At 28.0% G+C, this 23,936-nt stretch overlaps 2 protein-coding genes across 2 annotated transcripts in view; one reads left to right on the forward strand and one right to left on the reverse strand.

Moving 5' to 3' along the window:
• The window catches only part of LOC119606440 (bromodomain-containing protein DDB_G0270170-like), a 44,930-nt gene that overhangs the window by 20,360 nt on the left and 634 nt on the right, over positions 1 to 23,936 (forward strand). The window contains exon 2 of the mRNA XM_037959954.1: positions 2,120 to 3,643. Within this exon, the coding sequence (XP_037815882.1) occupies positions 2,210 to 3,643 (1,434 nt within the window). The 5' untranslated portion in view covers positions 2,120 to 2,209. The remainder of the gene's footprint in view (positions 1 to 2,119; positions 3,644 to 23,936) is intronic.
• On the reverse strand, positions 7,328 to 12,843 carry LOC119606443 (protein snakeskin-like). The gene is made up of 3 exons (XM_037959956.1): positions 12,593 to 12,843; positions 7,981 to 8,177; positions 7,328 to 7,921 (listed from the first exon to the last, which is right to left on the reverse strand). The coding sequence occupies exons 1-3, from the start codon at positions 12,641 to 12,643 to the stop codon at positions 7,681 to 7,683; spliced, it is 489 nt and encodes a 162-aa protein (XP_037815884.1). The 5' UTR covers positions 12,644 to 12,843; the 3' UTR covers positions 7,328 to 7,680.

The following is a 23,936-nucleotide window of genomic DNA, read 5'->3' on the forward strand; positions in this document are numbered from 1 at the left end:
GCTTATTTTGCCCAATATAATAGATTTATATTCTTTCAATATTTTTATACCGAATTTAACGAAGTTTTAAAAGAATTTATAGTAAGAGCTTTTAAAAGCTTTTGCAAATTTTTATTAATTTTATAACTTTTTACAGTTTTATTGCATTTTTAATAATTTTCTTAGGTATTCCGAACATTTTTTATAGTATTTTGTGCTCTTTTCTAGTAGAGCTTTTAAAAGCTTTTGCTATATTATATAATTTTGATGAATTTTTAGTTCAATAACATAATTTTAATAATATATAATAATTTAATTATTATAATAAGTGTTTACAAGTTTTTCTTAATTTTTAAAACTGAGCTTTTAAAAGCTTTTTTCTATTTAGAGTGATTTTTAGGATATTTTTGTGTAATTTATAGTTTTAGCTTTCTATCATGATTTTTATCACAATTTTCATAGTTTTTTTTTACATTTTTTCTATTTAGAGCTTTTTAAAGCTTTCACAGTTTTTAAGGCATTTTGAAACATTTTATTTAGTTTTAAATAATTTGTAAAAAAATATAAAGGTTTTTCAATGATAATACATATTGTATTTTTTGTTTGAAGCTTTTAAAGCTTTTTAAGTTTATTTTAAAATTTTTTAGCTTTTATGAGAAAATTTTTAATTGTTTATGTCATTCTTTATAATTTTCTATTTTAGAGTTAATTTTTTTTCATATTTTGTTTAAAAAGCTTTTTAAAGCTTTTATTTTTTTGTTTAATTTTTAAACATTTAAAATCCATTAACTATATTTAATATGTCAGATCAATTTATTTCGTAATTATCGTAATTTTTTACTTGGTTATTGTTAAGAGCTTTTAGAGCTTTTTGATTTGGTTACAGCTTTTACTTATTATTATTTTTTTTTTTTTTGGGTTTTGAATGATATCTAATAGTTTTTTAATGCTTTTTTGTCTAGTTTTGTCAGAAGAGCTTTGAAAGCTTTTAGTGTTTTTGTTGTGTTTTCTTTAAAGCTTTTGATATTTTTGAGTTTTTTAAGTATTTTTTGGGTAAATTATTTTATATGAAAGATATTTAGTATAATTTATTGCTTTTCGCTTGATTTTGTAGCTAAAGCTTTTAAAGCTTTAGTGTTTTTTAGGGGTTTTTAGGTAAACATTTTAAATTTTTTTTAATTTTTGAAGTTTATATGTTGATAATTTGAAGATTTTGTCGCTTTAGGTTGAGTTTTGTAGTTAGAGCTTTGAAAGCTTTTTTGGGCATTTTTGAAAATGTTTAAATTTTTAATGATTTTAAAACATTTGGAAAGTTTTTACAAGATTTGGACACTTTTTGTTAGGTTTTTTTTTGGCAAAAGCTTTTAAAGCTTTATATATTTTTTAATTGTTTTAAGTAAAGCACTCGAATTTTTTGGGCATTTTTAATATTTTATTACCATTTTAAATGTTTTAAGAAGATCTTGATACTTTTTGCTAGGTTTTGCATCCAGAACTTTTATTGTTTTAGACAAAGCTTTTAAATCTTGATGTTTATGTTGATGTTTTTAGCACTTTTGTTATTTGTTTTTAATTTCCAAAATGAATTTTTATTTAATTGAAACTTTTACAAAAAGCTTTTGACCTTCCAATGATTACTACAATTCATAGTTGTTATTGATTGATTGTTTGTTTAATTCTTAAGCACACTTTATTACATGATATTGATGAATTATTAAGTAAATTTCTTTATCAAAAGTTTTATCTATTTTCAGTTTAATTTAGTATGAATGTAAAAAAAAATTGTGTTTAAAGTACAAAATAGTAATAATATTTCCAAGTAAAGGGGAAAACAAAACACAAACGATAATTAAGTTTGCAAAAAAGCAAGAAATTTCCAAAGTCTAGGACGGAGAAGGGGGAGGAGAAGGGGCTGGTATTAAAACCCTAATAAATATATATTTTTTTCGGTTAAACAAATCTAATCAATAACAAGTTGTTGGTGTTTTCAACTGTAACATGAAAGTTGGGAAATTGATAAGAGAAATAAAAAGAAGTTTTTGTTAAAAAAGGGGAACTTTTAGAAAAATTTTTTAGAAATAAAATTAAAATTTAGAAAAAATTAGTAATTGAAAATTTATTTTATTTACTTTCCTTTTAGTGCCACATGAGGTTTCTAGAGGCCATTTGGGATTGTAGAGGTGGATAGTTTTTAGTTGCTTGCTAACAGAGTTGAGCTTTTAAAACAACCATGAATTCCACAAGAGTTGAGACCAAAGCAGCCGTTAAGGCTCAAAAGAAACAACAAAAGTTGGTGAAAAAACAACAGCTGCAAAAAACCGAACAATTAAATAAGAATCAGAAAAATTCTTTACAAACTGCCAAAAACTCCAAAAACCCCACAACAACTGCCGTTAATCACAATAACAATAATATTAATAGCAACAATAATAATCTTAATGAAACCAATAACAACACAAATATCAGTCAAAAATTGCGTGAATACTATGAACAACAGCAACAACAAAAACAACTTATCAATAGCAATTCCCAAACACTTTTAGCTGGCGGCCCACCCAAATTTGAAAGATCCGGTAGTTTCTCTTTAAAAGGTAAACTCTCGAAACTTATCAATTCGATAACCAGCAGTAAGGAGAGTTTAAATAAAATCGAAGACGATAGTGAGTTACCTTTTAAGTTTACCCGCAGTCGTTCCATGATTTTACCACGACGTACAAATCGTCGCAGTTTGATAGAACCTCAACTAGAGCAATTATCGGAAGAAGATCCCACCTCACCGGCTTCGCCACGTAAGAATTCCATAGAAAATAACGATAACGATAATAATACCCCACTAAGGCCTCAGTCTATGGCTAATCAGGCCACTTCCACGCCTGTCGAGACTTCCCCGGCTCAACTGCGCAAAACCTCTACTCCCGTATTAACACAAGATGCTGCCTTTGATCCGGTGGCCAATTTTAAAAAACGTCGTTCCTCCACCTTAATATCCTCCTTTAAGACCACTTTTGGCTTAAGTTCGGAAAAGAAAAAGGATAAATTAAATGACAAATGGCGGGCCTCGCTTCAGTCCCTGCAGGCAGTAGACAATATGGTCAGTTATGAGAATATGTCCTTCATCGACTATGACAAATTCAATAGCTATGAAAAGCAATTAGAACGCAAACTCTCACAAGTTAGTCTTATGGATCCTTCTTTAAATTCCTCCCTAATTCCCGACAACTCCCTGATATCGGATAACTCTTCCTATATACTACCCTCTCCCTGTACTCCCTCTAATGCCACCACCACCTCTCCCTTTATTACCCCGCAAACAGTGGTAAGACGTCGTAAAACTTCCTCCTCTCTACACGGGTCGGCGCGTGAATTAGCTAAACGTCGTAGTGCCTCTCGTAATAGTTTTCATATGGATCCGGATTATGAGCATAATTTGGATAAACCGCGTAATGTGTATCGTGAAAGTTTGGATTCGCGTAAACTCGAGTTACTAAATGACATTTCGCGTAATTCGTATATCTTAGATAGTGATTTAGTGGATATATTGGATTTGGCCTCGACGCCTTTAACGGCTAGAAAAAGGCCCTACTATAAACGTTGTGCCAGTCAGATCAGTACGGAGCGCACGAAGGCGGGTCAGGATGTTGTCGATGCAGCAGTTAAAGTTCAGGTGAGTGTCCATAAAAAGCTATATTTAAGAAAGATTTTAACCAAGAATAAGTTTTCCAAGTTACTTTGAAAATTACCTTTGGGACCCTGATTTTCTCTAGAAAATAACTGTTGGTATACTGCTTTAAAATACTATAGATTAATTTTAAATGTCTTGTTCAAATATTTGTTTTGAGTCAAGTTTAATTAAGACAATACGCTTAATAATTTAAGACAATTGTCTGCTATTGAAATGTATTACGCGCCATTTAAGAGATGAGGGAACCGAACGACTTACTGCCTGGGTTTGGGGTGTCTGTACTAGGCAGCTTTAATTAAAAACGAACATGAGAACTAGAATGATACATACATAAGTTTTTCGATTAATTTATTACAAACAGATGTCTGTTTTTTTTTTGCTAAAATTTATTAACATTATTTTTTGGCAAAAAAAAAAAAATATATATACATATATTATTTAATAAATTATAGTTTAGTGACCTAGCAACTAATATAGCTTTTATAATTTTTTTATGTTACAGTTCAGTTCTAGTTAAGTTGTAGTTTAGTTCCAGTTTAGTTCTTGTTCTGTTCTAATTCAGTTCTAGTTCAGTTCTAGTTCAGTTCTAGTTCAGTTCTAGTTCAGTTCTAGTTCAGTTCTAGTTCAGTTCTAGTTCAGTTCTAGTTCAGTTCTAGTTCAGTTCTAGTTCAGTTCTAGTTCAGTTCTAGTTCAGTTCTAGTTCAGTTCTAGTTCAGTTCTAGTTCAGTTCTAGTTCAGTTCTAGTTCAGTTCTAGTTCAGTTCTAGTTCAGTTCTAGTTCAGTTCAGTTCTAGTTCAGTTCTAGTTCAGTTCTAGTTCAGTTCTAGTTCAGTTCTAGTTCAGTTCTAGTTCAGTTCTAGTTCAGTTCTAGTTCAGTTCTAGTTCAGTTCTAGTTCAGTTCTAGTTCAGTTCTAGTTCAGTTCTAGTTCAGTTCTAGTTCAGTTCTAGTTCAGTTCTAGTTCAGTTCTAGTTCAGTTCTAGTTCAGTTCTAGTTGAGTTCTAGTTCAGTTCTAGTTCAGTTCTAGTTCAGTTCCAGTTCAGTTCAGTTCAGTTCAGTTCAGTTCTAGTTCAGTTCTAGTTCAGTTCTAGTTCAGTTCTAGTTCAGTTCTAGTTCAGTTCTAGTTCGTTCTAGTTCAGTTCTAGTTCAGTTCTAGTTCAGTTCTAGTTCAGTTCAGTTCAGTTCAGTTCTAGTTCAGTTCTAGTTCAGTTCTAGTTCAGTTCTAGTTCAGTTCTAGTTCAGTTCTAGTTCAGTTCTAGTTCAGTTCTAGTTCAGTTCTAGTTCAGTTCTAGTTCAGTTCTAGTTCAGTTCTAGTTCAGTTCTAATTCTAGTTCAGTTCTAGTTCAGTTCTAGTTCAGTTCTAGTTCAGTTCTAGTTCTCAGTTCTAGTTCAGTTCTAGTTCAGTTCTAGTTCAGTTCTAGTTCAGTTCTAGTTCAGTTCTAGTTCAGTTCTAGTTCAGTTCTAGTTCAGTTCTAGTTCAGTTCTAGTTGAGTTCTAGTTCAGTTCTAGTTCAGTTCTAGTTCAGTTCCAGTTCAGTTCCAGTTCAGTTCCAGTTCAGTTCCAGTTCAGTCCTAGTTCAGTTCTAGTTCAGTTCTAGTTCAGTTCTAGTTCAGTTCTAGTTCAGTTCTAGTTCTCAGTTCTAGTTCTAGTTCAGTTCTAGTTCAGTTCTAGTTCAGTTCTAGTTCAGTTCTAGTTCAGTTCTAGTTCAGTTCTAGTTTTTCTAGTTCTGTTCTAGTTCTGTTCTAGTTCTGTTCTAGTTCTGTTCTAGTTCTGTTCTAGTTCTGTTCTAGTTCTGTTCTAGTTCTGTTCTAGTTCTGTTCTAGTTCTGTTCTAGTTCTGTTCTAGTTCTGTTCTAGTTCTGTTCTAGTTCTGTTCTAGTTCTGTTCTAGTTCTGTTCTAGTTCTGTTCTAGTTCTGTTCTAGTTCTGTTCTAGTTCTGTTCTAGTTCTGTTCTAGTTCTGTTCTAGTTCTGTTCTAGTTCTGTTCTAGTTCTGTTCTAGTTCTGTTCTAGTTCTGTTCTAGTTCTGTTCTAGTTCTGTTCTAGTTCTGTTCTAGTTCTGTTCTAGTTCTGTTCTAGTTCTGTTCTAGTTCTGTTCTAGTTCTGTTCTAGTTCTGTTCTAGTTCTGTTCTAGTTCTGTTCTAGTTCTGTTCTAGTTCTGTTCTAGTGCTGTTCTAGTTCTGTTCTAGTTCTGTTCTAGTTCTGTTCTAGTTCGTTCTAGTTCTGTTCTAGTTCTGTTCTAGTTCTGTTCTAGTTCTGTTCTAGTTCTGTTCTAGTTCTGTTCTAGTTCTGTTCTAGTTCTATTCTAGTTCTATTCTAGTTCTGTTCTAGTTCTGTTCTAGTTCTGTTCTAGTTCTTTCTAGTTCTGTTCTAGTTCAGTTTAGTTCTGTTCTAGTTCTGTTCTCGTTCTGTTATAATTCTGTTCTAGTTCTGTTCTAGTCTGTTCTGTTCTAGTTCTGTTCTAGTTCTGTTCTAGTTCTGTTCTAGTTCTGTTCTAGTTCTGTTCTAGTTCTGTTCTAGTTCTGTTCTAGTTCTGTTCTAGTTCTGTTCTAGTTCTGTTCTAGTTCTGTTCTAGTTCTGTTCTAGTTCTGTTCTAGTTCTGTTCTAGTTCTGTTCTAGTTCTGTTCTAGTTCTGTTCTAGTTCTGTTCTAGTTCTGTTCTAGTTCTGTTCTAGTTCTGTTCTAGTTCTGTTCTAGTTCTGTTCTAGTTCTGTTCTAGTTCTGTTCTAGTTCTGTTCTAGTTCTGTTCTAGTTCTGTTCTAGTTCTGTTCTAGTTCTGTTCTAGTTCTGTTCTAGTTCTGTTCTAGTTCTGTTCTAGTTCTGTTCTAGTTCTGTTCTAGTTCTGTTCTAGTTCTGTTCTAGTTCTGTTCTAGTTCTGTTCTAGTTCTGTTCTAGTTCTGTTCTAGTTCTAGTTCTGTTCTAGTTCTGTTCTAGTTCTGTTCTAGCTATGTTCTAGTTCTGTTCTAGTCTGTTCTGTTCTAGTTCTGTTCTAGTTGTTCTAGTTCTGTTCTAGTTCTGTTCTAGTTCTGTTCTAGTTCTGTTCTAGTTCTGTTCTAGTTCTGTTCTAGTTCTGTTCTAGTTCTGTTCTAGTTCTGTTCTAGTCTGTTCTAGTTCTGTTCTAGTTCTGTTCTAGTTCTGTTCTAGTTCTGTTCTAGTTCTGTTCTAGTTCTGTTCTAGTTCTGTTCTAGTTCTGTTCTAGTTCTGTTCTAGTTCTGTTCTAGTTCTGTTCTAGTTCTGTTCTAGTTCTGTTCTCGTTCTGTTCTAATTCTGTTCTAGTTGATAAACTATTTTTATCTTTTTGCGAGAAAGCCTAAAGTTATGCTTTAATTGTATAATAATTACTACTATTGAAATCAACTCTGGAAGATAAAATACAACCCTATTTATTCCAAGAACTAGGTGGCAGCCGGGAGCAAAAGTGGACCACCTCTAAATTATGAAATTGATTTTAAATAAAACTTTCCTAGATATTGGTTTAAAATTTATTTCTTAAACCCGGTATTCTATAATAAATCGTCATTATGAATGCGGGGGAAGAGTCTTTATTTGAGAGACATGTTTTTGGTCGAGTTTCTTTCAAAAAAGTCTTTATTAATTAGTTAAGAAGATATTATGAATATACAGTTGTCTCTTTTGAATCTTAAACTTTTAATAAAAATAAAAATGCATTTGACAATTTTTGGTAGGATTTTAATTTGGTAAGAAACTTAAAATTGACTTAAGTAATTAAAAATACCTTTTAAAAAGTGTCCAGTAATTTAAGAAGGACTTACAAATTTTGAAGTAGTAAAGTTTTCTCTTCGTTTGTTCTAAATTTTTGTCTGATTTTTTGTAATCTTTGAAAAAATATGTTAAAAATTTCTTATGGTTTAAGTTGGTTTAATGAAAAATTTGTCAAAATTTGTTTTAAAACTAATTTGAACTTATGTTTTAAAAATTAAAAAAAAAGATATATGGGTATGAAAAAATATATATATTCGTTTGCTGAACTACTGCTGTTGATGGTTCTCTCTCGAATTTGTTCATTTACTGCACATAATCGGTATCACCCTTGGAGTAGTGTATGCAGGCCAAAACGGTATCCAATAGATACAGAGCTCCCTCTATAACACACAAAGCACCCATAGCAATACCCACTTGTCTTTCGGAGGCCACATATAGGAAATCATTGTCTTTCATATAACCCTTCCAGTAGTGGAGAGCAGTACCGCCCACAGCCACCCACATGAAAGTGCCCACTACGTTCATTATGGTATCGGAAAGTTCTCTGAAAATGGGGAAATGAAATTCTATTATAAAAATTTAGAGGGTAGGGGAAGGACTTACCTCTTGTGTTTGGTGGTGCCAAACAGATAGGCTATGGTATGGCAACCGGTATAGATGAAAAAGCCCACCATTACTCCCGAGGCCACGATTTCACAATCGGCACTTTTCTCCTCATTTAGATTCCAAGTACCGCCCACACCCAAGAATTCACCGCCATCACCGATACGATATAAGATTAAAATGATTAAATTAAGGACCTGAAAAGAGAAATTGAGTTACAACAATACATTTAATCGAATAAATTTTTAGTCGAATAGCAATTTATATAGATTTTTATTCCAATCATATTTAAAATCGAATAAAACTCTTACATAAACTTAAGAAATCTTGTTGATTGTTAATCATTTGGCATTATAAACAAATTTATTCGATTAATTTGTTTAATCGATTAAAAATTTTATTCGAATAACAACCGATTATCAATAGAAAATCTTAAAAATAAAGTTTAAGCAAATATTTTCCTTTTAAATAGAATTATAAATGAATTATAAACAATTTTATTCGATTAATTTTTTTAATCGATTACAAATTTTATACGAATAAAACCCGATTATCAATAAAAAATCTTAAAAATAACGTCTAAACTAATATTTTTCTTTTAAATAGAGTAATGGTTAAAAATTTCTCTATACGGATAATTTTGTAACCGGTTTTTATTCCTTTCTTATTATTCGTTAACAGATTTCTTATTAATTCCCAATTTATCAATCTGTTTTTCTTCATTTATTTTTAAAACTACTAAAACTTATAATTTTCGTTATTATTCGAATAATTTTGTAACCGGTTTTAATTCGGTTCTTTGTATAATTTAACCAATTTCCTAAAAATTTACATTAATTAAATGGGTTTTCGTTGTTTAGTTTAAAAACTAATAAAACTTATTATTTTTCCTTATTATTCGTATAATTTTGTAACCGGTTTTTATTCGGTTTATAGTTTTCTTCAGCCAATTTTCGTAAAATTTGCAGTAATCAATTGATTTTCCTTTACTGAGTTTAAAAACTGTTAAGAATTGTATAAATCATTATTATTCGAATAATTTTGTAACCGGTTTTATTCATTTCGTATTATCCGTTAATCGATTTCCGAAAATTTTAAATTTATCAGGCTATTTTTGTTTATTTAGTTTAAGAACAGTTAAAACGTATAATTTTTTTATTATTCGAATAATGTTGTTATCGGTTTTTTATTCGGTTTCTATTATTCGTTTGCCAATTTACGAAAAATTGGATTATTCGACCAGTTTTTCTTTATTTAATTTAAAAGCTGTTAAGAATTATATTTTAAGTTATTATTCGTATAAAAATTGTTATTAATCGAATATTTTTTAATCGGCTTTTATTCGTCAACCGATTTGCTAAAAATTTACATTAATCAACTTGGTTTCTTTTATTTAGTTTAAAAACTATTAATAATTCTATTTTGCTTTTTTATTCGAATAATTTTTTAACCGGGTTTTATTCGTTTTTTTTTTCTTTTTTGTTAATAAATTTGTATAAAATGTGCATAAATTTATCAGGTTTTTCTTATTTCGTTTATAAACTATTAAAACGTATAATACTCGTTATTATTCGAATAATTTTGTAACCGGTTTTCATTCGTTTCTTATTATTCGTTAACAAATTTCCCTAAAATGTGCATTAACTAAAATAAACTAAACTAAAAACTATTACAATTTTTTACTTTTGTTATTATTCGCTTAATTTTTAACCGGTTTTTATTTGTTTTTTATTATTCGCTAAGAGATTTCCAAAAAAAAAACTGTATTAATCAACTTGGTTTGCTTTATTTAGTTTAAAAACTATTAAGAATTATATTTTACGTTATTAATCGAATAATTTTATAACCGGTTTTTATTCGTTTCTTATTATTTATTAAACAATTTCTTAGAAAAATGTTTCAAATCAACTGATTTTGCTTTATTTACTTTAAAAACTATTAAATTTTATAATTTTCGTTTTAATTTGAATAATTTTGTAACCGGTTTTTTATCCGGTTCAAATTATTCGTTGCTTTTTTTTTCATTTTTCATTATTTCTTAAGTTTTTTATTAAAGAAAAACTTATAATTCTTATAAAAATCTTTAAAAAAACGTGTTGTTTATGTGTTAAATCATTCAAATACTTGTTTTTATCCGCTTTTAACCGTTTTGAAGCATAGACATTTCTTTAAGGGTTTTAATTATTTCAAAAAGATTACTGTCATTCTAAAACATTAAATTATTAAAATTTTAAATAAAATTTGAACAGGTTTCGGTTATTATTAGTTTTTTAAGTCCGTCTGTCTGTTTCAGCTAAAGCTTAAATTTTTGTTCCTATTTTTAAAATTTGTCTTTTTTCTTGAAATTATTTCGTTAAATGTGTAATATTTTTTTTATTTATTATTTATATTATTTTTTTGATAATATTAATTCTTTATCAGTGTTTTTTCCTCTGTTGTAAAAATACAAAATACTTACTACCTTGAAACATTTTGGTTATCAATTACTCATATTATTTCAATGGTTTTGTGGTATGGGTGTTTTTTTTTTTTTTGCTTTAAAAATGAATATTCATACTACTACTATGGCATATATGGTATTAACTACTACGTCCGATGTGCATATGTACATATATATAATAAAAGTAATAATATTTATGAAATTTTGTTTGTTTGATTTGACCACGCTTTTGGGAGTGGTTGATTAAGAAATATACTTTTGCGTTTTTTCAATGAATCATTAGAGTAAAAAAAAAGACAAATTTTAAAAAAAGTAAAGTTTTTAATGAAAATAATTAAAAAAAAACTTTGTAATTTTAATCATTTAAGCATTTTTAAGGAAAACGAATAAACATGGCTAAAAACGGATAACAGGATATTAATATCAGTTAACACTGAAAAAGTGTTTTAATATGTTATTCAGATTATTCTTAAAGGCTTTTAATTTTTTCTTAAACAAATTTTTAAAAATTAAGTAATTTTTTTACAAAAAATTTTCAATAATTTTTTTAAATTTTAAATTTAATTAAAATAAATTTGTTTTTGTTAAAAATTCTTTCAAATTTCGATTTTTTAGATTATTAAGTACCAAAATCTCAATTTTTATGCAAATCGCAGATTTTTTTTAAGCTAAATTAAGGCCTTAAAGAAGGTTTAATGTATTATTTAGAATACTCTTAATGATTTTAAGTATTTTCTAGAAAAATTTACAAATTTTAAAAAAATTTTAAGAATTTTTTCAAAAATTTTAAAATTAAAATATTTTCAAATAGAAAATTTTTTGAAAAATATTCAGATAAGCATAAAAATTCTTTTAAATTATGTTTAATCTGCTTGTAAACATTCATAATCTCAATTTTTATGCAAATCGCAGCATTTTTGGTATCGCGGATAAAAACGGATAATGGCGGATAATAGGTTTTTAGTTTAAATTAAGGCGGGAAAGGAGGTTTAATGTATTATTAAGGTTGTGCTTAATGAGTGTGAGAATTTTTTCTCTAAAATTTTGTGAATTTTTATTATTTTTTATTAATTTAAAAAAAAAAAAAAATAATTTTTAAATGAAAATTTATTTGAATTAAAATTTTTGTTGCTAGAGAAGCTTTTTTGGTAAATTTGTTTTTGTTTTATGTTTATTAAATTCACAAAGATTTCAAATCTTAATTTTTAGAACAATCGGAGCATTTTTAAAAATTTCGGATAAAAACGGATAATAGCGGATAACAGGGTTTTAAGCCAATTTAAGGTGGAACAAGTTTAAAAATATTTTATTTAAGTTGATTTCAGTATTTTGTAAGCTTTTATTATACAAAATTGTAAATTTTGAATAATTTTTTTTTTTAGGATTTCTAAAATTGCAAATTTTAAAAAATTTTATTTTCTCTTAAAATAGTTTTAATTTTGTTAAAATTTCTTTTAAAATATGATTTCTAAACTCATTAAGAGTTATTTGTTTTAGTTTTGGACTTGCGGATAAAAACGGATAATAGCGGATAAGGGGGTTTTAGTTTGATTTAAAGAGGGAAAAGTGTTAAAATGTATCTTGAACATTCTGCTTAATGTTTTTGAGGCTTTTTATATACAATCTTATAAATTTTATTAGAATTTTTAAAATTTTTCTTAAAAATATTTTATAAAAATTTAAAAAATATTAATTTTTTTCTAAAATATTGTCCAAAATATTCAAAATAATTTGATAATATGATTTTTAGCCACTGGACTATGAGTTTTGTTTATTACTAGACATTTTGCTTTAACTTTGGATTTACGGATAAAAACGGATAATAGCGGATAATGGGGTTTTAAGCTGTTTCAAGGCGGGAAAAGTAGTTTTAAGTATTAACTAGGTTATTCTTAATGAAACTCTTTCATAAAATTTTTGTATTTGTAATTTTTAAATTGTTTTTTAAATTGATTTTTTAACTTCATTTAGCTTTAAGCAGTGAGTCATTTCTTTGCTGGATATCAGTTAATAAAACTTTTATTTTTGTTTAGAATTATTTAATTTTAAGCACTTTGTTTGGTTTTTTAACGTTTTTAAAGATTTTTTTTTTATTTTTGTTTACGAAATTTATATAAAAATTGTTTATAATTTTCAGGAAATTAACTTTTTATGTAATAATTTTCTTTTTACCAATTTCAAGGCCTTGATAAATATAGAGCCAATTGTTTCTACAGACACCATTTTCGTTTATTTTTAGCTAATTAGTTTTTTTCAGATATTTTTTTGTAAAAATTTTCTCCAAAATAAAGTCTTTTTAACTTTATTCTTCTTGTCGTTGCGTTTTTCGTTCGTTAACTGACACCGTACGGCTACAAATGATATCGTAAAACCTATATTTTTCTTATTTTTTCTTTTTCAAACTACAAAAATTTTATGAAATATTCTATAGAAACTTGTAGCTTTTGCAATCCCTCTTTATTTTCTTTATTATAGTACTGATTGTGTATGGCAAGTGTATGGGTTCTATAACTGATAAGATTAGATAATAGAGTTTAGTCTTGCTACAACAAAAAATAGAAAATTATGATAACAATACGGGAATCAGTAAACTTTAACATTATTGAGCTTGTTATGTGGGTTACAAGTTATTTTTTGTTTTTGGTACACCCAATACACCTGCCGCCGCCGCCTTTCCTCGTGCTTTAGTGGAGTGAAAAAAATGTTTTATTTTTCCAAAAAAATTTTATCTTATCAAAATCTTTGATAAAAAAAATTATAAAATAATAATACTTTAAATGATTTCATTGTTTAAGTTCCCTCAATATTATTCATCATTATTTATATGAAGAAATCTATTTTACTTTTCATTTAACTTTTCCAAAACTTCCTGTTTTGTAAATCTTTTTTGAAAAATGTATTGTAATAAAATAATGACATCATTATTTATACTAAAATGAGTAATTGAAATTCTTTTTAACACCTTTAAACTTATTTTTCAATTAAAATTCTTCGTTTTTTCAACATTATTTAACATATTTTTCTATTATTAACTGCCACAGTTAGTTTTGTTTAAATTATTACTTTTCCTCTTAAAAATCATTAGAAAAATTATATTTTAATAATTAATTAATAACTCTGTCTCTCGCTTAAGTATTAATTGCTAACAGACAGACAGATTATTTTATCATATAAAAAGCAACAGCAACCTGTTACAGACCAAAATAAGGGGTTAGGTCAAACCCAAAAGAGAAAAGTTACAAAATTTTCTTTAAAATAATGAAATTTTAATAAAAATTTATGGAAGTTAATCGATTTTTAAAGAAATTTAAACAAATTAGCCTTTTTTAAGCTTGAAATCCCAACTTGAGAAATTTCGGATAAAAACGGATAAGGCCGGATAAAGCAGTTTTATACAGATTTTTCAATAAAAAAGTAGTTTGATCAAATTCTTATAAATTTTTCTAATTTTCTAACAAGTTTTTTAAGAAATTTTTTAAAATTAAACTTTTTGTAATTGAAAATTTTGAAAATTTAAAATTTTTGTGTAAAATATTTAAAATTTAAAAAAAATGTTAAGAAATTCTTTCTAAAACAAACATTTTTCTTCAAAATATCATTCCCTATAACAAAACTAATGCAAATTAGCCATTTTTAAGCATAAAATCTCATTTTGAGAAATTTCGGATAAAAACGGATAAGACCGGATAAAGCAGTTTTATGCAGATTTTTCAATAAGAAAGTAGTTTGATCAAATTCTTATACATTTTACTAATTTTCTAACAAGTTTTTTACAACATTTTTCAAAATTAAACTTTTTTATATGAAAATTTAAAATTTTTGTGTACAATTTATAAAATTAAAAAAAATTTTAAGAAATACTTTTTAAAATTATTTTTTTTTTTAAATAGTATCATTCTCTATAACATTACCTATGCAAATTATCCATTTTTAAGCTTAAAATCTCATTTTGGGATATATCGGATAAAAACGGATAAGACCGGATAAAGCAGTTTTATGCAAATTTTTCAACAAAAAAGTAGTTTAAACAAATTTTTATACATTTGTGTAATTTTCTGACAAGTTTTTAACAAAAATGTTTCAAAAATAAAATAAATAAAAAAATCTGCCTAAAAGTGCATTATCCGCTATTATCCGTTTTTATCCGAATTCTTAAAAATGTTTGGAATTGTACAGAAATTAGTAACTTAAAGATTTATAAACATAGAAATGTTATTTTAAAGAATTTTTTTTACAAAATTGCAACTATTCTAGACAAAATTTAAATTGGAAAGAAAAAATTTTTAAGGTTTTTAGAAAAACTCTGAAAAATTTTATTAAAATTTTAAAAATTTTCTTATAAGAATCACTAAAATAATTAAGAACAACCGTTATAGTACACTAGAATACTTTTCCCGCCCTAAATTAGCTTAAAACCCTGTTATCCGCCATTATCCGTTTTTATCCGTATTTAAAAAAATTCTCTAAATTAAACAAAAACTTAAATTTTATATCTTTAGCAACGTTAGAATTTTGTTTCTGAAGAAATTTTAAACAAAATCGATGAAATTGAGTGAAAAATTAAATTTTAAAGAAAATTTATTTAAAAAATTTTTTCGAAATTCCAAAAAATTTTTCAAAATTGAAAATTTTGTTAAATAAATCTTTAAAATGTTTAAGAATAAACAGAATAATACAATAAAATACTTTTTCCGCTGTTAATTAGCTTAAAACCCTGTTATCCGCTATTATCCGTTTTTATCCGTATATGAAAAAATGCTTGAATTTGAGTAAAATTTAGTATAACAAATCCTTATGGTTACAAAAATCATATTACAAAAGAATTTGGTTCAAAATTAAAAGCATTTATAAAAAAATTAAATTCGAAAAAATTAAAAAAAAAATAATTTCAAACTTTTGTAAGAAATAATAAAAAAAAATCGTTTAAAATTTAAAATTTTGTTAAAAAAATTTGACAATTTATTAAGAATATATTGAAGAATACTTTAAAATACTTTTTCCGCTGTTAATTAGCTTAAAACCCTGTTATCCGCTATTATCCGTTTTTGTCCGTATATCAATAAATGCTTGAATTTGAGTAAAATTGAGTATAACAAATCCTTATGGTTACAAAAATCATATTACAAAAGAATTTGGTTCAAAATTAAAGGCATTTATAAAAAATTAAATACGAAAAAATTAAAAAAAAAAATTAATTTCAAACTTTAAAAAATATAAAAAAAATCTTTTTAAATATAAAATTTTGTTAAAAAAATCTGTCAATTTATTAAGAATATACTGAAGAATACATAAAAATACTTTTTTCGCTGTTAATTAGCTTAAAACCCGGTTATCCGCTATATCAAAAAATGCTTGAATTTGAGTAAAATTTAGTATAACAAATCTTTATGATTACAAAAATCATATATCGAAAGAATTAAGCACAAAATTAAAAGCATTTAGCAAAAAATCCAAGTCGAAAAAATTGGAAAAATAAGTTTTAATATTTTTTTATAAAAAAAAAATCTTTTAAAATTTAAAATTTTGTTAAATAAATCTTTAAAATTATTAAGAATGAACAGAATAATACATAAAAATACTTTTTTCGCTTTAAATTAGCTTAAAACCCGGTTATCCGCTATTATCCGTTTTTATCCGTATATCAAAAAATGCTTGGAATTGCTTAAAAATCAGGATTTGATATCTTTATGATTATAAAAATTATATTTCAAAAGAATTTTTTTACAAAATTAAAATCAATTAGTAAAAAATCAAATTTGAAAAACTTTACCAATTTTTTTTTAATTTTTTTTCGAAAAATTTAAAAGAAAAATCTATAAAAGTTATAAATTTGTTTAAGAACAATTTAAAATATATAAAGAATGTTTAGGAAATTAGTTTAAACTGCTTTTCCTGGCTTGATTAGCCTTAAAACCCTGTTATCCGCTATTATCCGTTTTTATCCGAATTTCACAAAATTCTTCAAATGGCATGAAAATTTAGATTTTTATACTTTTCCAACATACAAGTTTTGCTACCAAAGAATTTTTGCTCTATTCACACTAAATGTTGTAAAAATTAAGAATTAAAAAAAATATTAAAATTTTTTACATAAATTTTTATTTCTGATTAACACTCCAACCCCTTTATAGCAAGCCTCATTTATTCATTTTTTTACTACTGTCTCGTAATAGGAATCATACTATAGTTATGAACATACAATCTAGCAATATTCATTTAAATTGTTATTGAAAGTGAGACACTAGTAAAGTGTTGGTACACAAATTGTATATGTACATAATTTAGCATTTAATTATTAGGAAATTGTATAGTAAATTACAGCAAAAAAAAAAAAAGCAAACAAAATAACCACAATACTGTAAATAAAACAATAATAATACACAGCATACGATATAGTATACTTGTACAACATATAGTAGGAAATTTTAAACTAAATATATAAAAAAACTAAACATGTAAAACTTATAAAAAGGCGGCTTTTTAAAGAAAAAAAAAAAAAAAACCCGCGAGAAATAATGCCAAAAAGCTAAAACTAATATTTTATGTGTCACACGAATACGGGATGTAAAACTATAGTTAAAGTATAAAATTTATAAAAAAAAAAAAACAATTAAAATAGATTTGGTTATAAATACATAAAACTTATTTAGATGGTTGTCAGTAGTGTTAGATTTTTTATATTTATATAAAGTTGTTTGTCATTTAATTAATTTTTTTTAACTAGGAGTTAAATGTAAACCATTTGTTTTAATTGTTTAACTTTTAGTTTACATTGCTAGCAATTAGTTTGCTATTTCTGCCAATTTCCCCTAGAGTCTTAATTTTTTTTTTTTGTAAATTAATTAAGCTTTGCTATTTGCTTGTTAAACCTGTTTTTATCCTCAGTTATCCGTGAATTAAAATTGTTTGCACTTTAACAAGTAGTCACTACCCCTACTGCTGACAGGCAGGTGTTAAATTAAGATTAAGTTATCTGAAAACAAGTAATTTTAATTTTTATACAAAATGATCTTTATGTAGTCTGTATTACAATCTGGACTATAGTCTGGTCTGTGATCTAGGCCATATTGCACTGGTTGAATTTCTGGACTATACTCTATCTATAGACTGGACAATAAACCAATAGTCTGGATTATACTCTGAACTATAGTCTGGGCTATTGTCTGGACTAAAATCTATATTCTGGACCACATTCTTTACTATATTAAGCACTATATTATAAACTACAATCTGGACTATTGTTTGGTCTGGGCTATTATGGGCTATAATATTGATTATATTCTTGACTAAAGTCTGGTCTATGGATTGGAATGTATTCTGTATAGTATATAGACTATAGTCTGGACTAAAGTCTTCACTATATTCTTGACAAAAGTCTTCCCTATAGACTGGACTATAGTCTTCACTATATTCTGGACAATAGTCTCCACTATATTCTGGACTATAGTCTTCACTATAGTCTAGACTATAGTCTTAACTATAGTCTAGACTATCGTTTTCATTATAGTCTGGACTATAGTCTGCAGTATAGTCTGGGTTATAGCAAGTTTGGACTACAATCTGGACTACAGCCTTAAACTAAAGTCTGCACCATAACGGATTCAATTCACGACAATAATATGGACTTAAGTCTAGTCTATAGTCTGGACTATAGTCTAGTCTATAGTATGGACTATAGTCTAGTCTATAGTATGGACTAGAGTCTAGTCTATAGTCTAGTCTATAGTCTAGTCTATAGTCTAGTCTATAGTCTAGTCTATAGTCTAGTCTATAGTCTAGTCTATAGTCTAGTCTATAGTCTAGTCTATAGTCTAGTCTATAGTCTAGTCTATAGTCTAGTCTATAGTCTAGTCTATAGTCTAGTCTATAGTCTAGTCTATAGTCTAGTCTATAGTCTAGTCTATAGTCTAGTCTATAGTCTAGTCTATAGTCTAGTCTATAGTCTAGTCTATAGTCTAGTCTATAGTCTAGTCTATAGTCTAGTCTATAGTCTAGTCTATAGTCTAGTCTATAGTCTAGTCTATAGTCTAGTCTATAGTCTAGTCTATAGTCTAGTCTATAGTCTAGTCTATAGTCTAGTCTATAGTCTAGTCTATAGTCTAGTCTATAGTCTAGTCTATAGTCTAGTCTATAGTCTAGTCTATAGTCTAGTCTTTAGTCTAGGCTATAGTCTAGTCTATAGACTAGACTATAGACTAGACTATAGACTAGACTATAGTCTAGTCTATAGTCTAGTCTATAGTCTAGTCTATAGTCTAGTCTATAGTCTAGTCTATAGTCTAGTCTATAGTCTAGTCTATAGTCTAGTCTATAGTCTAGTCTATAGTCTAGTCTATAGTCTAGTCTATAGTCTAGTCTATAGTCTAGTCTATAGTCTAGTCTATAGTCTAATCTATAGTCTAGTCTATAGTCTAGTCTATAGTCTAGTCTATAGTCTAATCTATAGTCTAGTCTATAGTCTAGTCTATAGTCTAATCTATAGTCTAGTTTATAGTCTAGTCTATAGTCTAGTCTATAGTAGACTAGACTATAGTCTATAGTCTAGTCTATAGTCTAGTCTATAGTCTAGTCTATAGTCTAGTCTATAGTCTAGTCTATAGTCTAGTCTATAGTCTAGTCTATAGTCTAGTCTATAGTCTAGTCTATAGTCTAGTCTATAGTCTAGTCTATAGTCTAGTCTATAGTCTAGTCTATAGTCTAGTCTATAGTCTAGTCTATAGTCTAGTCTATAGTCTAGTCTATAGTCTAGTCTATAGTCTAGTCTATAGTCCTAGTCTATAGTCTAGTCTATAGTCTAGTCTATAGTCTAGTCTATAGTCTAGTCTATAGTCTAGTCTATAGTCTAGTCTATAGTCTAGTCTATAGTCTAGTCTATAGTCTAGTCTATAGTCTAGTCTATAGTCTAGTCTATAGTCTAGTCTATAGTCTAGTCTATAGTCTAGTCCTATAGTCTAGTCTATAGTCTAGTCTATAGTCCTATTCTATAGTCTAGTCTATAGTCTAGTCTATAGTCTAGTCTATAGTCTAGTCTATAGTCTAGTCTATAGTCTAGTCTATAGTCTAGTCTATAGTCTAGTCTATAGTCCTAGTCTATAGTCTAGTCTATAGTCTAGTCTATAGTCTAGTCTATAGTCTAGTCTATAGTCTAGTCTATAGTCTAGTCTATAGTCTAGTCTATAGTCTAGTCTATAGTCTAGTCTATAGTCTAGTCTATAGTCTAGTCTATAGTCTAGTCTATAGTCTAGTCTATAGTCTAGTCTATAGTCTAGTCTATAGTCTAGTCTATAGTCTAGTCTATAGTCGAGTCTATAGTCTAGTCTATAGATAGTCATAGTCTAGTCTAAGTCTAGTCTATAGTCTAGTATATAGTCTAGTTCTAGTCTAGTCTTATGTCTATCTATAGTCTAGTCTATAGTAGTCTATAGTCTAGCTATAGTTCTAGTCTATAGCTAGTCTATAGTTAGTCTAAGTCTAGTCTATATGTCTAGTCTATAGTCTAGTCTATAGTCTAGTCTATAGTCTAGTCTATAGTCTAGTCTATAGTTAGTCTATAGTCTAGTCTTAGATAGTCTATAGTCTAGTCTAAGTCTAGTCATGTAGTATAGTCTATAGTCTAGTCTATAGTTAGTCTAGTTCTAGTCTATTAGTCTAGTTCTATAGTCTAGTCTATAGTCTAGTCTATAGTCTAGTTTGTCTAGTCTATAGTCTAGTCTATAGTCTAGTCTATAGTCTAGTCTATAGTCTAGTCTATAGTCTAGTCTATAGTCTAGTCTATAGTCTAGGTCTATAGTCTAGTCTATAGTCTAGTCTATAGTCTAGTCTATAGTCTAGTCTATAGTCTAGTCTATAGTCTAGTCTATAGTCTAGTCTATAGTCTAGTCTATAGTCTAGTCTAGTAGTCTAGTCTAGTAGTCTAGTCTAGTCTATAGTCTAGTCTATATACTAGATTATTGTCAGGAGTAGAGCTTGGTCTACTATATAGTCCATTCTAAAGCCTACTCTGTAGTTTGGCCTTAGCCTTTTAAAAATTTTCCTATAGCATTCTAAAATTTCGGTAATTACTTTATCATTTACTTAATGACTTTTAGATATTTTATTTAAAAATCATGCAATTATTTTTGTTTTGTTAATTTTTTAATTTTGCTTTTTGTTAAACAAATTTAATTTTTTTTTTAATTTAACACAATCATGTTGAATGACTTATAACCAGTTTTTGTTTTTAACAATCATTTTTTTAAATTCTACTGCAAAAAATACACAAAACAAAACTTTAGAAACAAAAAAACAAGGTCAATAGTTCAGTTTAGCAAAAACTATTAAACTAAATAAATAAAAACGCAAAATATAAACATAATAATAAAAACAATTTAACAGAATAAAGAAATAAATTATACAAACACAACATGAAACATATTGTCCAAGTATTCAAAATTATAATCCCCTCCACTATAAAGACTAAAGACTTAATGGCAAATAAAAAAAAAAAAAAATAGCAAAAAATTTTATTTATAATAAATTCAACAAAAATATTAATATTCAAAAAAACTGACAAAAAATATGAGCTGAAATGTTACCCACACTTCATCATCATTATCATCAAAAGTTTAAACAAAATACCAACGAACGAACACATAATAATATTCTTTTTCATTCAATTCAATTTGTATACAAATTCGAATACATGCCACATTTGCATCGATTAACTCATTTAAAATAAAATACTGAAATTGTTGTTATTGTGGTCGTTTTTATTAATATTATTATTCTTGTATATTTTTGTTGTATTTTCATTTATTTATATTTAAATTTGTTTTCGTATCTCTCGTACTCTCTAAATACAGCAGTTTTTGGTATATTTTTGGCATTAAAACGTGTCTGAGACGCATGCCGTTGGCTATATACTCTGCCCGTCATCGGTACTACTGCCATATATATAAAAAACTAAATATGTACTTACTGCACGGAGTCTATAGAAATTTTGTATAAATATTCTTAGTTGTTGTATATAAATATTTAAATTTATTTTTTATTTATATTTAAGTTTGAAATACAAGTAAAATGACTCATATCAAGTCTGTGTGTGAGAAATAATCAACAACATCATTATCGCCATCATCGACGACAACAACAACAACAACAAATACAATAGCAGTGACATCAACGTCATTATTATTATCCACCAAAAAAAAAAAAAAAAAAAACAAAACCAGTTTTTTTTGAATTTGATTTCTTTAAAAGTAGAACGAATTAAAAAAACTGCTGCAATTAGTTTGAAATTCAAAACCAGGGAAATATATTTTGAACTCCTAAAAGTAGGCTTTAAAATATATGTATATCATGTCCCTAAAGTGCGCTACTAGAATATAGTCTAGACTATAAACTATAATATAGTCTAGACTATAAACTATACTATAGACTATACTATAGACTAGACTATAGACTATACTATAGACTAGACTATAGACTGGACTTTAGACTAGACTATAGACTAGACTATAGTCCAGACTATAGACTAGACTATAGACTAGACTAGGCTATAGTCCAGACTATAAACTAGACTATAGACTAGACTATAGTCCAGACTATAGACTAGACTATAGACTAGACTATAGACTGGACTATAGACTATACTATAGATTAGACTATAGTCCAGACTTTAGACTGGACTGTAGACTAGACTATAGACTGGACTATAGACTAGACTATAGACTAGACTATAGTCCAGACTATAGACTAGACTATAGTCCAGACTATAGACTAGACTATAGTCCAGACTATAGACTAGACTATAGAATAGACTATAGACTAGACTATAGACTAGACTATAGACTAGACTATAGACTAGACTATAGACCAGACTATAGACTAGACTATAGACTAGACTATAGACTAGACTATAGACTAGACTATAGTCCAGACTATAGACTAGACTATAGACTAGACTATAGTCCAGACAATAGACTAGACTATAGTCCAGACTATAGACTAGACTATAGACTAGACTATAGACTAGACTATAGACCAGACTATAGACTAGACTATAGACTAGACTATAGACTAGACTATAGACTAGACTATAGTCCAGACTATAGACTAGACTATAGACTAGACTATAGTCCAGACTATAGACTAGACTATAGACTAGACTATAGTCCAGACTATAGTCCAGACTATACATTAGACTATAGTCCAGACTATACATTAGACTATAGTCCAGACTATAGACTAGACTATAGTCCAGACTATAGACTAGACTATAGTCCAGACTATAGACTAGACTATAGTCCAGACTATAGACTAGGACTATAGTCCAGGACTATAGACTAGACTATAGTCCAGACTATAGACTAGACTATAGTCCAGACTATAGACTAGACTATCGTCCAGACTATAGACTAGACTATAGGTCCAGACTATAGACTAGACTATTAGTCCAGACTATAGACTAGACTAGTCCAGACTAGACTACTATGTCCAGACTATAGACTAGACTATAGTCCAGAACTATATACTAGACTATAGTCCAGACTATAGACTAGGGACTTATAGTCCAGACTATAGACTATAATATAGTCCAGACTATAGACTAGACTATAGTCCAGACTATAGACTAGACTATATACTAGACTTAGTCCAAGGACTATAGACTAGACTATATTCCCAGACTATAGACTAGGACTAATTCCAGACTATAGATAGACCATAGCCAGACTATAGACTAGACCATAGTCCAGACTATAGACTAGACTTAGTTAAGAATATAGACTAGACTATAGTCCAGAATGTAGACTAGAATATAGTCCAGAATGTAGACTAGAATATAGTCCAGACTGTAGACTAGAATATAGTCCAGACTATAGACTAGACTATAGTCCAGGCTATAGACCAGACTATAGTCCAGACTATAGACCAGAGTATAGAGTAGACCATAGTCCAGACTATAGACTAGACTATATTCGAGACTATAGACTAGACTATTGTCCAGACTATAGACTAGACTATAGTCCAGACTACAGAGTAGAGTATAGTCTAGACTATAGACTAGACTATAGACCAAACTATAGACCAAACTCTTGTCAAGACTATACTCCCATCGAGACCATAAATTTGACTATAGAGTAGATTTTAATTTTGTCTTTGCCGATATATTTTCATTGCTGTCTATAGAGTACCTGTTAGTATGACAAACCTGAAAATCTTACCTTGCCCCCAACGTTGGTTGCGGTTTGATTGCTGTATAGTTCATTATTATTGCAATACATAGTTACTAAATATATTCTCACAATATCAGACCGCACACACAACCGCATAAAAGTTTCTTAAAGCCAAGTCATCCCAAAAATAAAACCTCTAGCAAGAGTAAAACAAATGTTACAAATCAAGACTGTTTGTCAGAACAAATAACCAGCTGGTTTTTGTTTCAGAAATGGAACTTAAACTCACACGTTGAAAATAACAAAAAAAAAAAATATATATATATATTAAGAACATTTATTACGTTGCAGTTCAACGCATA

The sequence above is a fragment of the Lucilia sericata genome, unplaced genomic scaffold, assembly GCF_015586225.1.
Source record: "Lucilia sericata isolate MDLA Ls3-8-SP2 unplaced genomic scaffold, ASM1558622v1 Contig000585F_arrow, whole genome shotgun sequence".
Lineage (NCBI taxonomy): Eukaryota > Metazoa > Arthropoda > Insecta > Diptera > Calliphoridae > Lucilia > Lucilia sericata.

Bases quoted from the DNA above. Each gene is read 5' to 3' on its own strand.
- LOC119606443 (XM_037959956.1), bottom strand. From the start codon at position 12,643: ATGGTGTCTGTAGAAACAATTGGCTCTATATTTATCAAGGCCTTGAAA. The intron at 8,178-12,592 runs GTAAAAAGAAAA...TTCTCTTTTCAG, and splicing joins TTATCAAGGCCTTGAAATTG to GTCCTTAATTTAATCATTTT. The intron at 7,922-7,980 runs GTAAGTCCTTCC...CCCCATTTTCAG, and splicing joins GGCACCACCAAACACAAGAG to AGAACTTTCCGATACCATAA.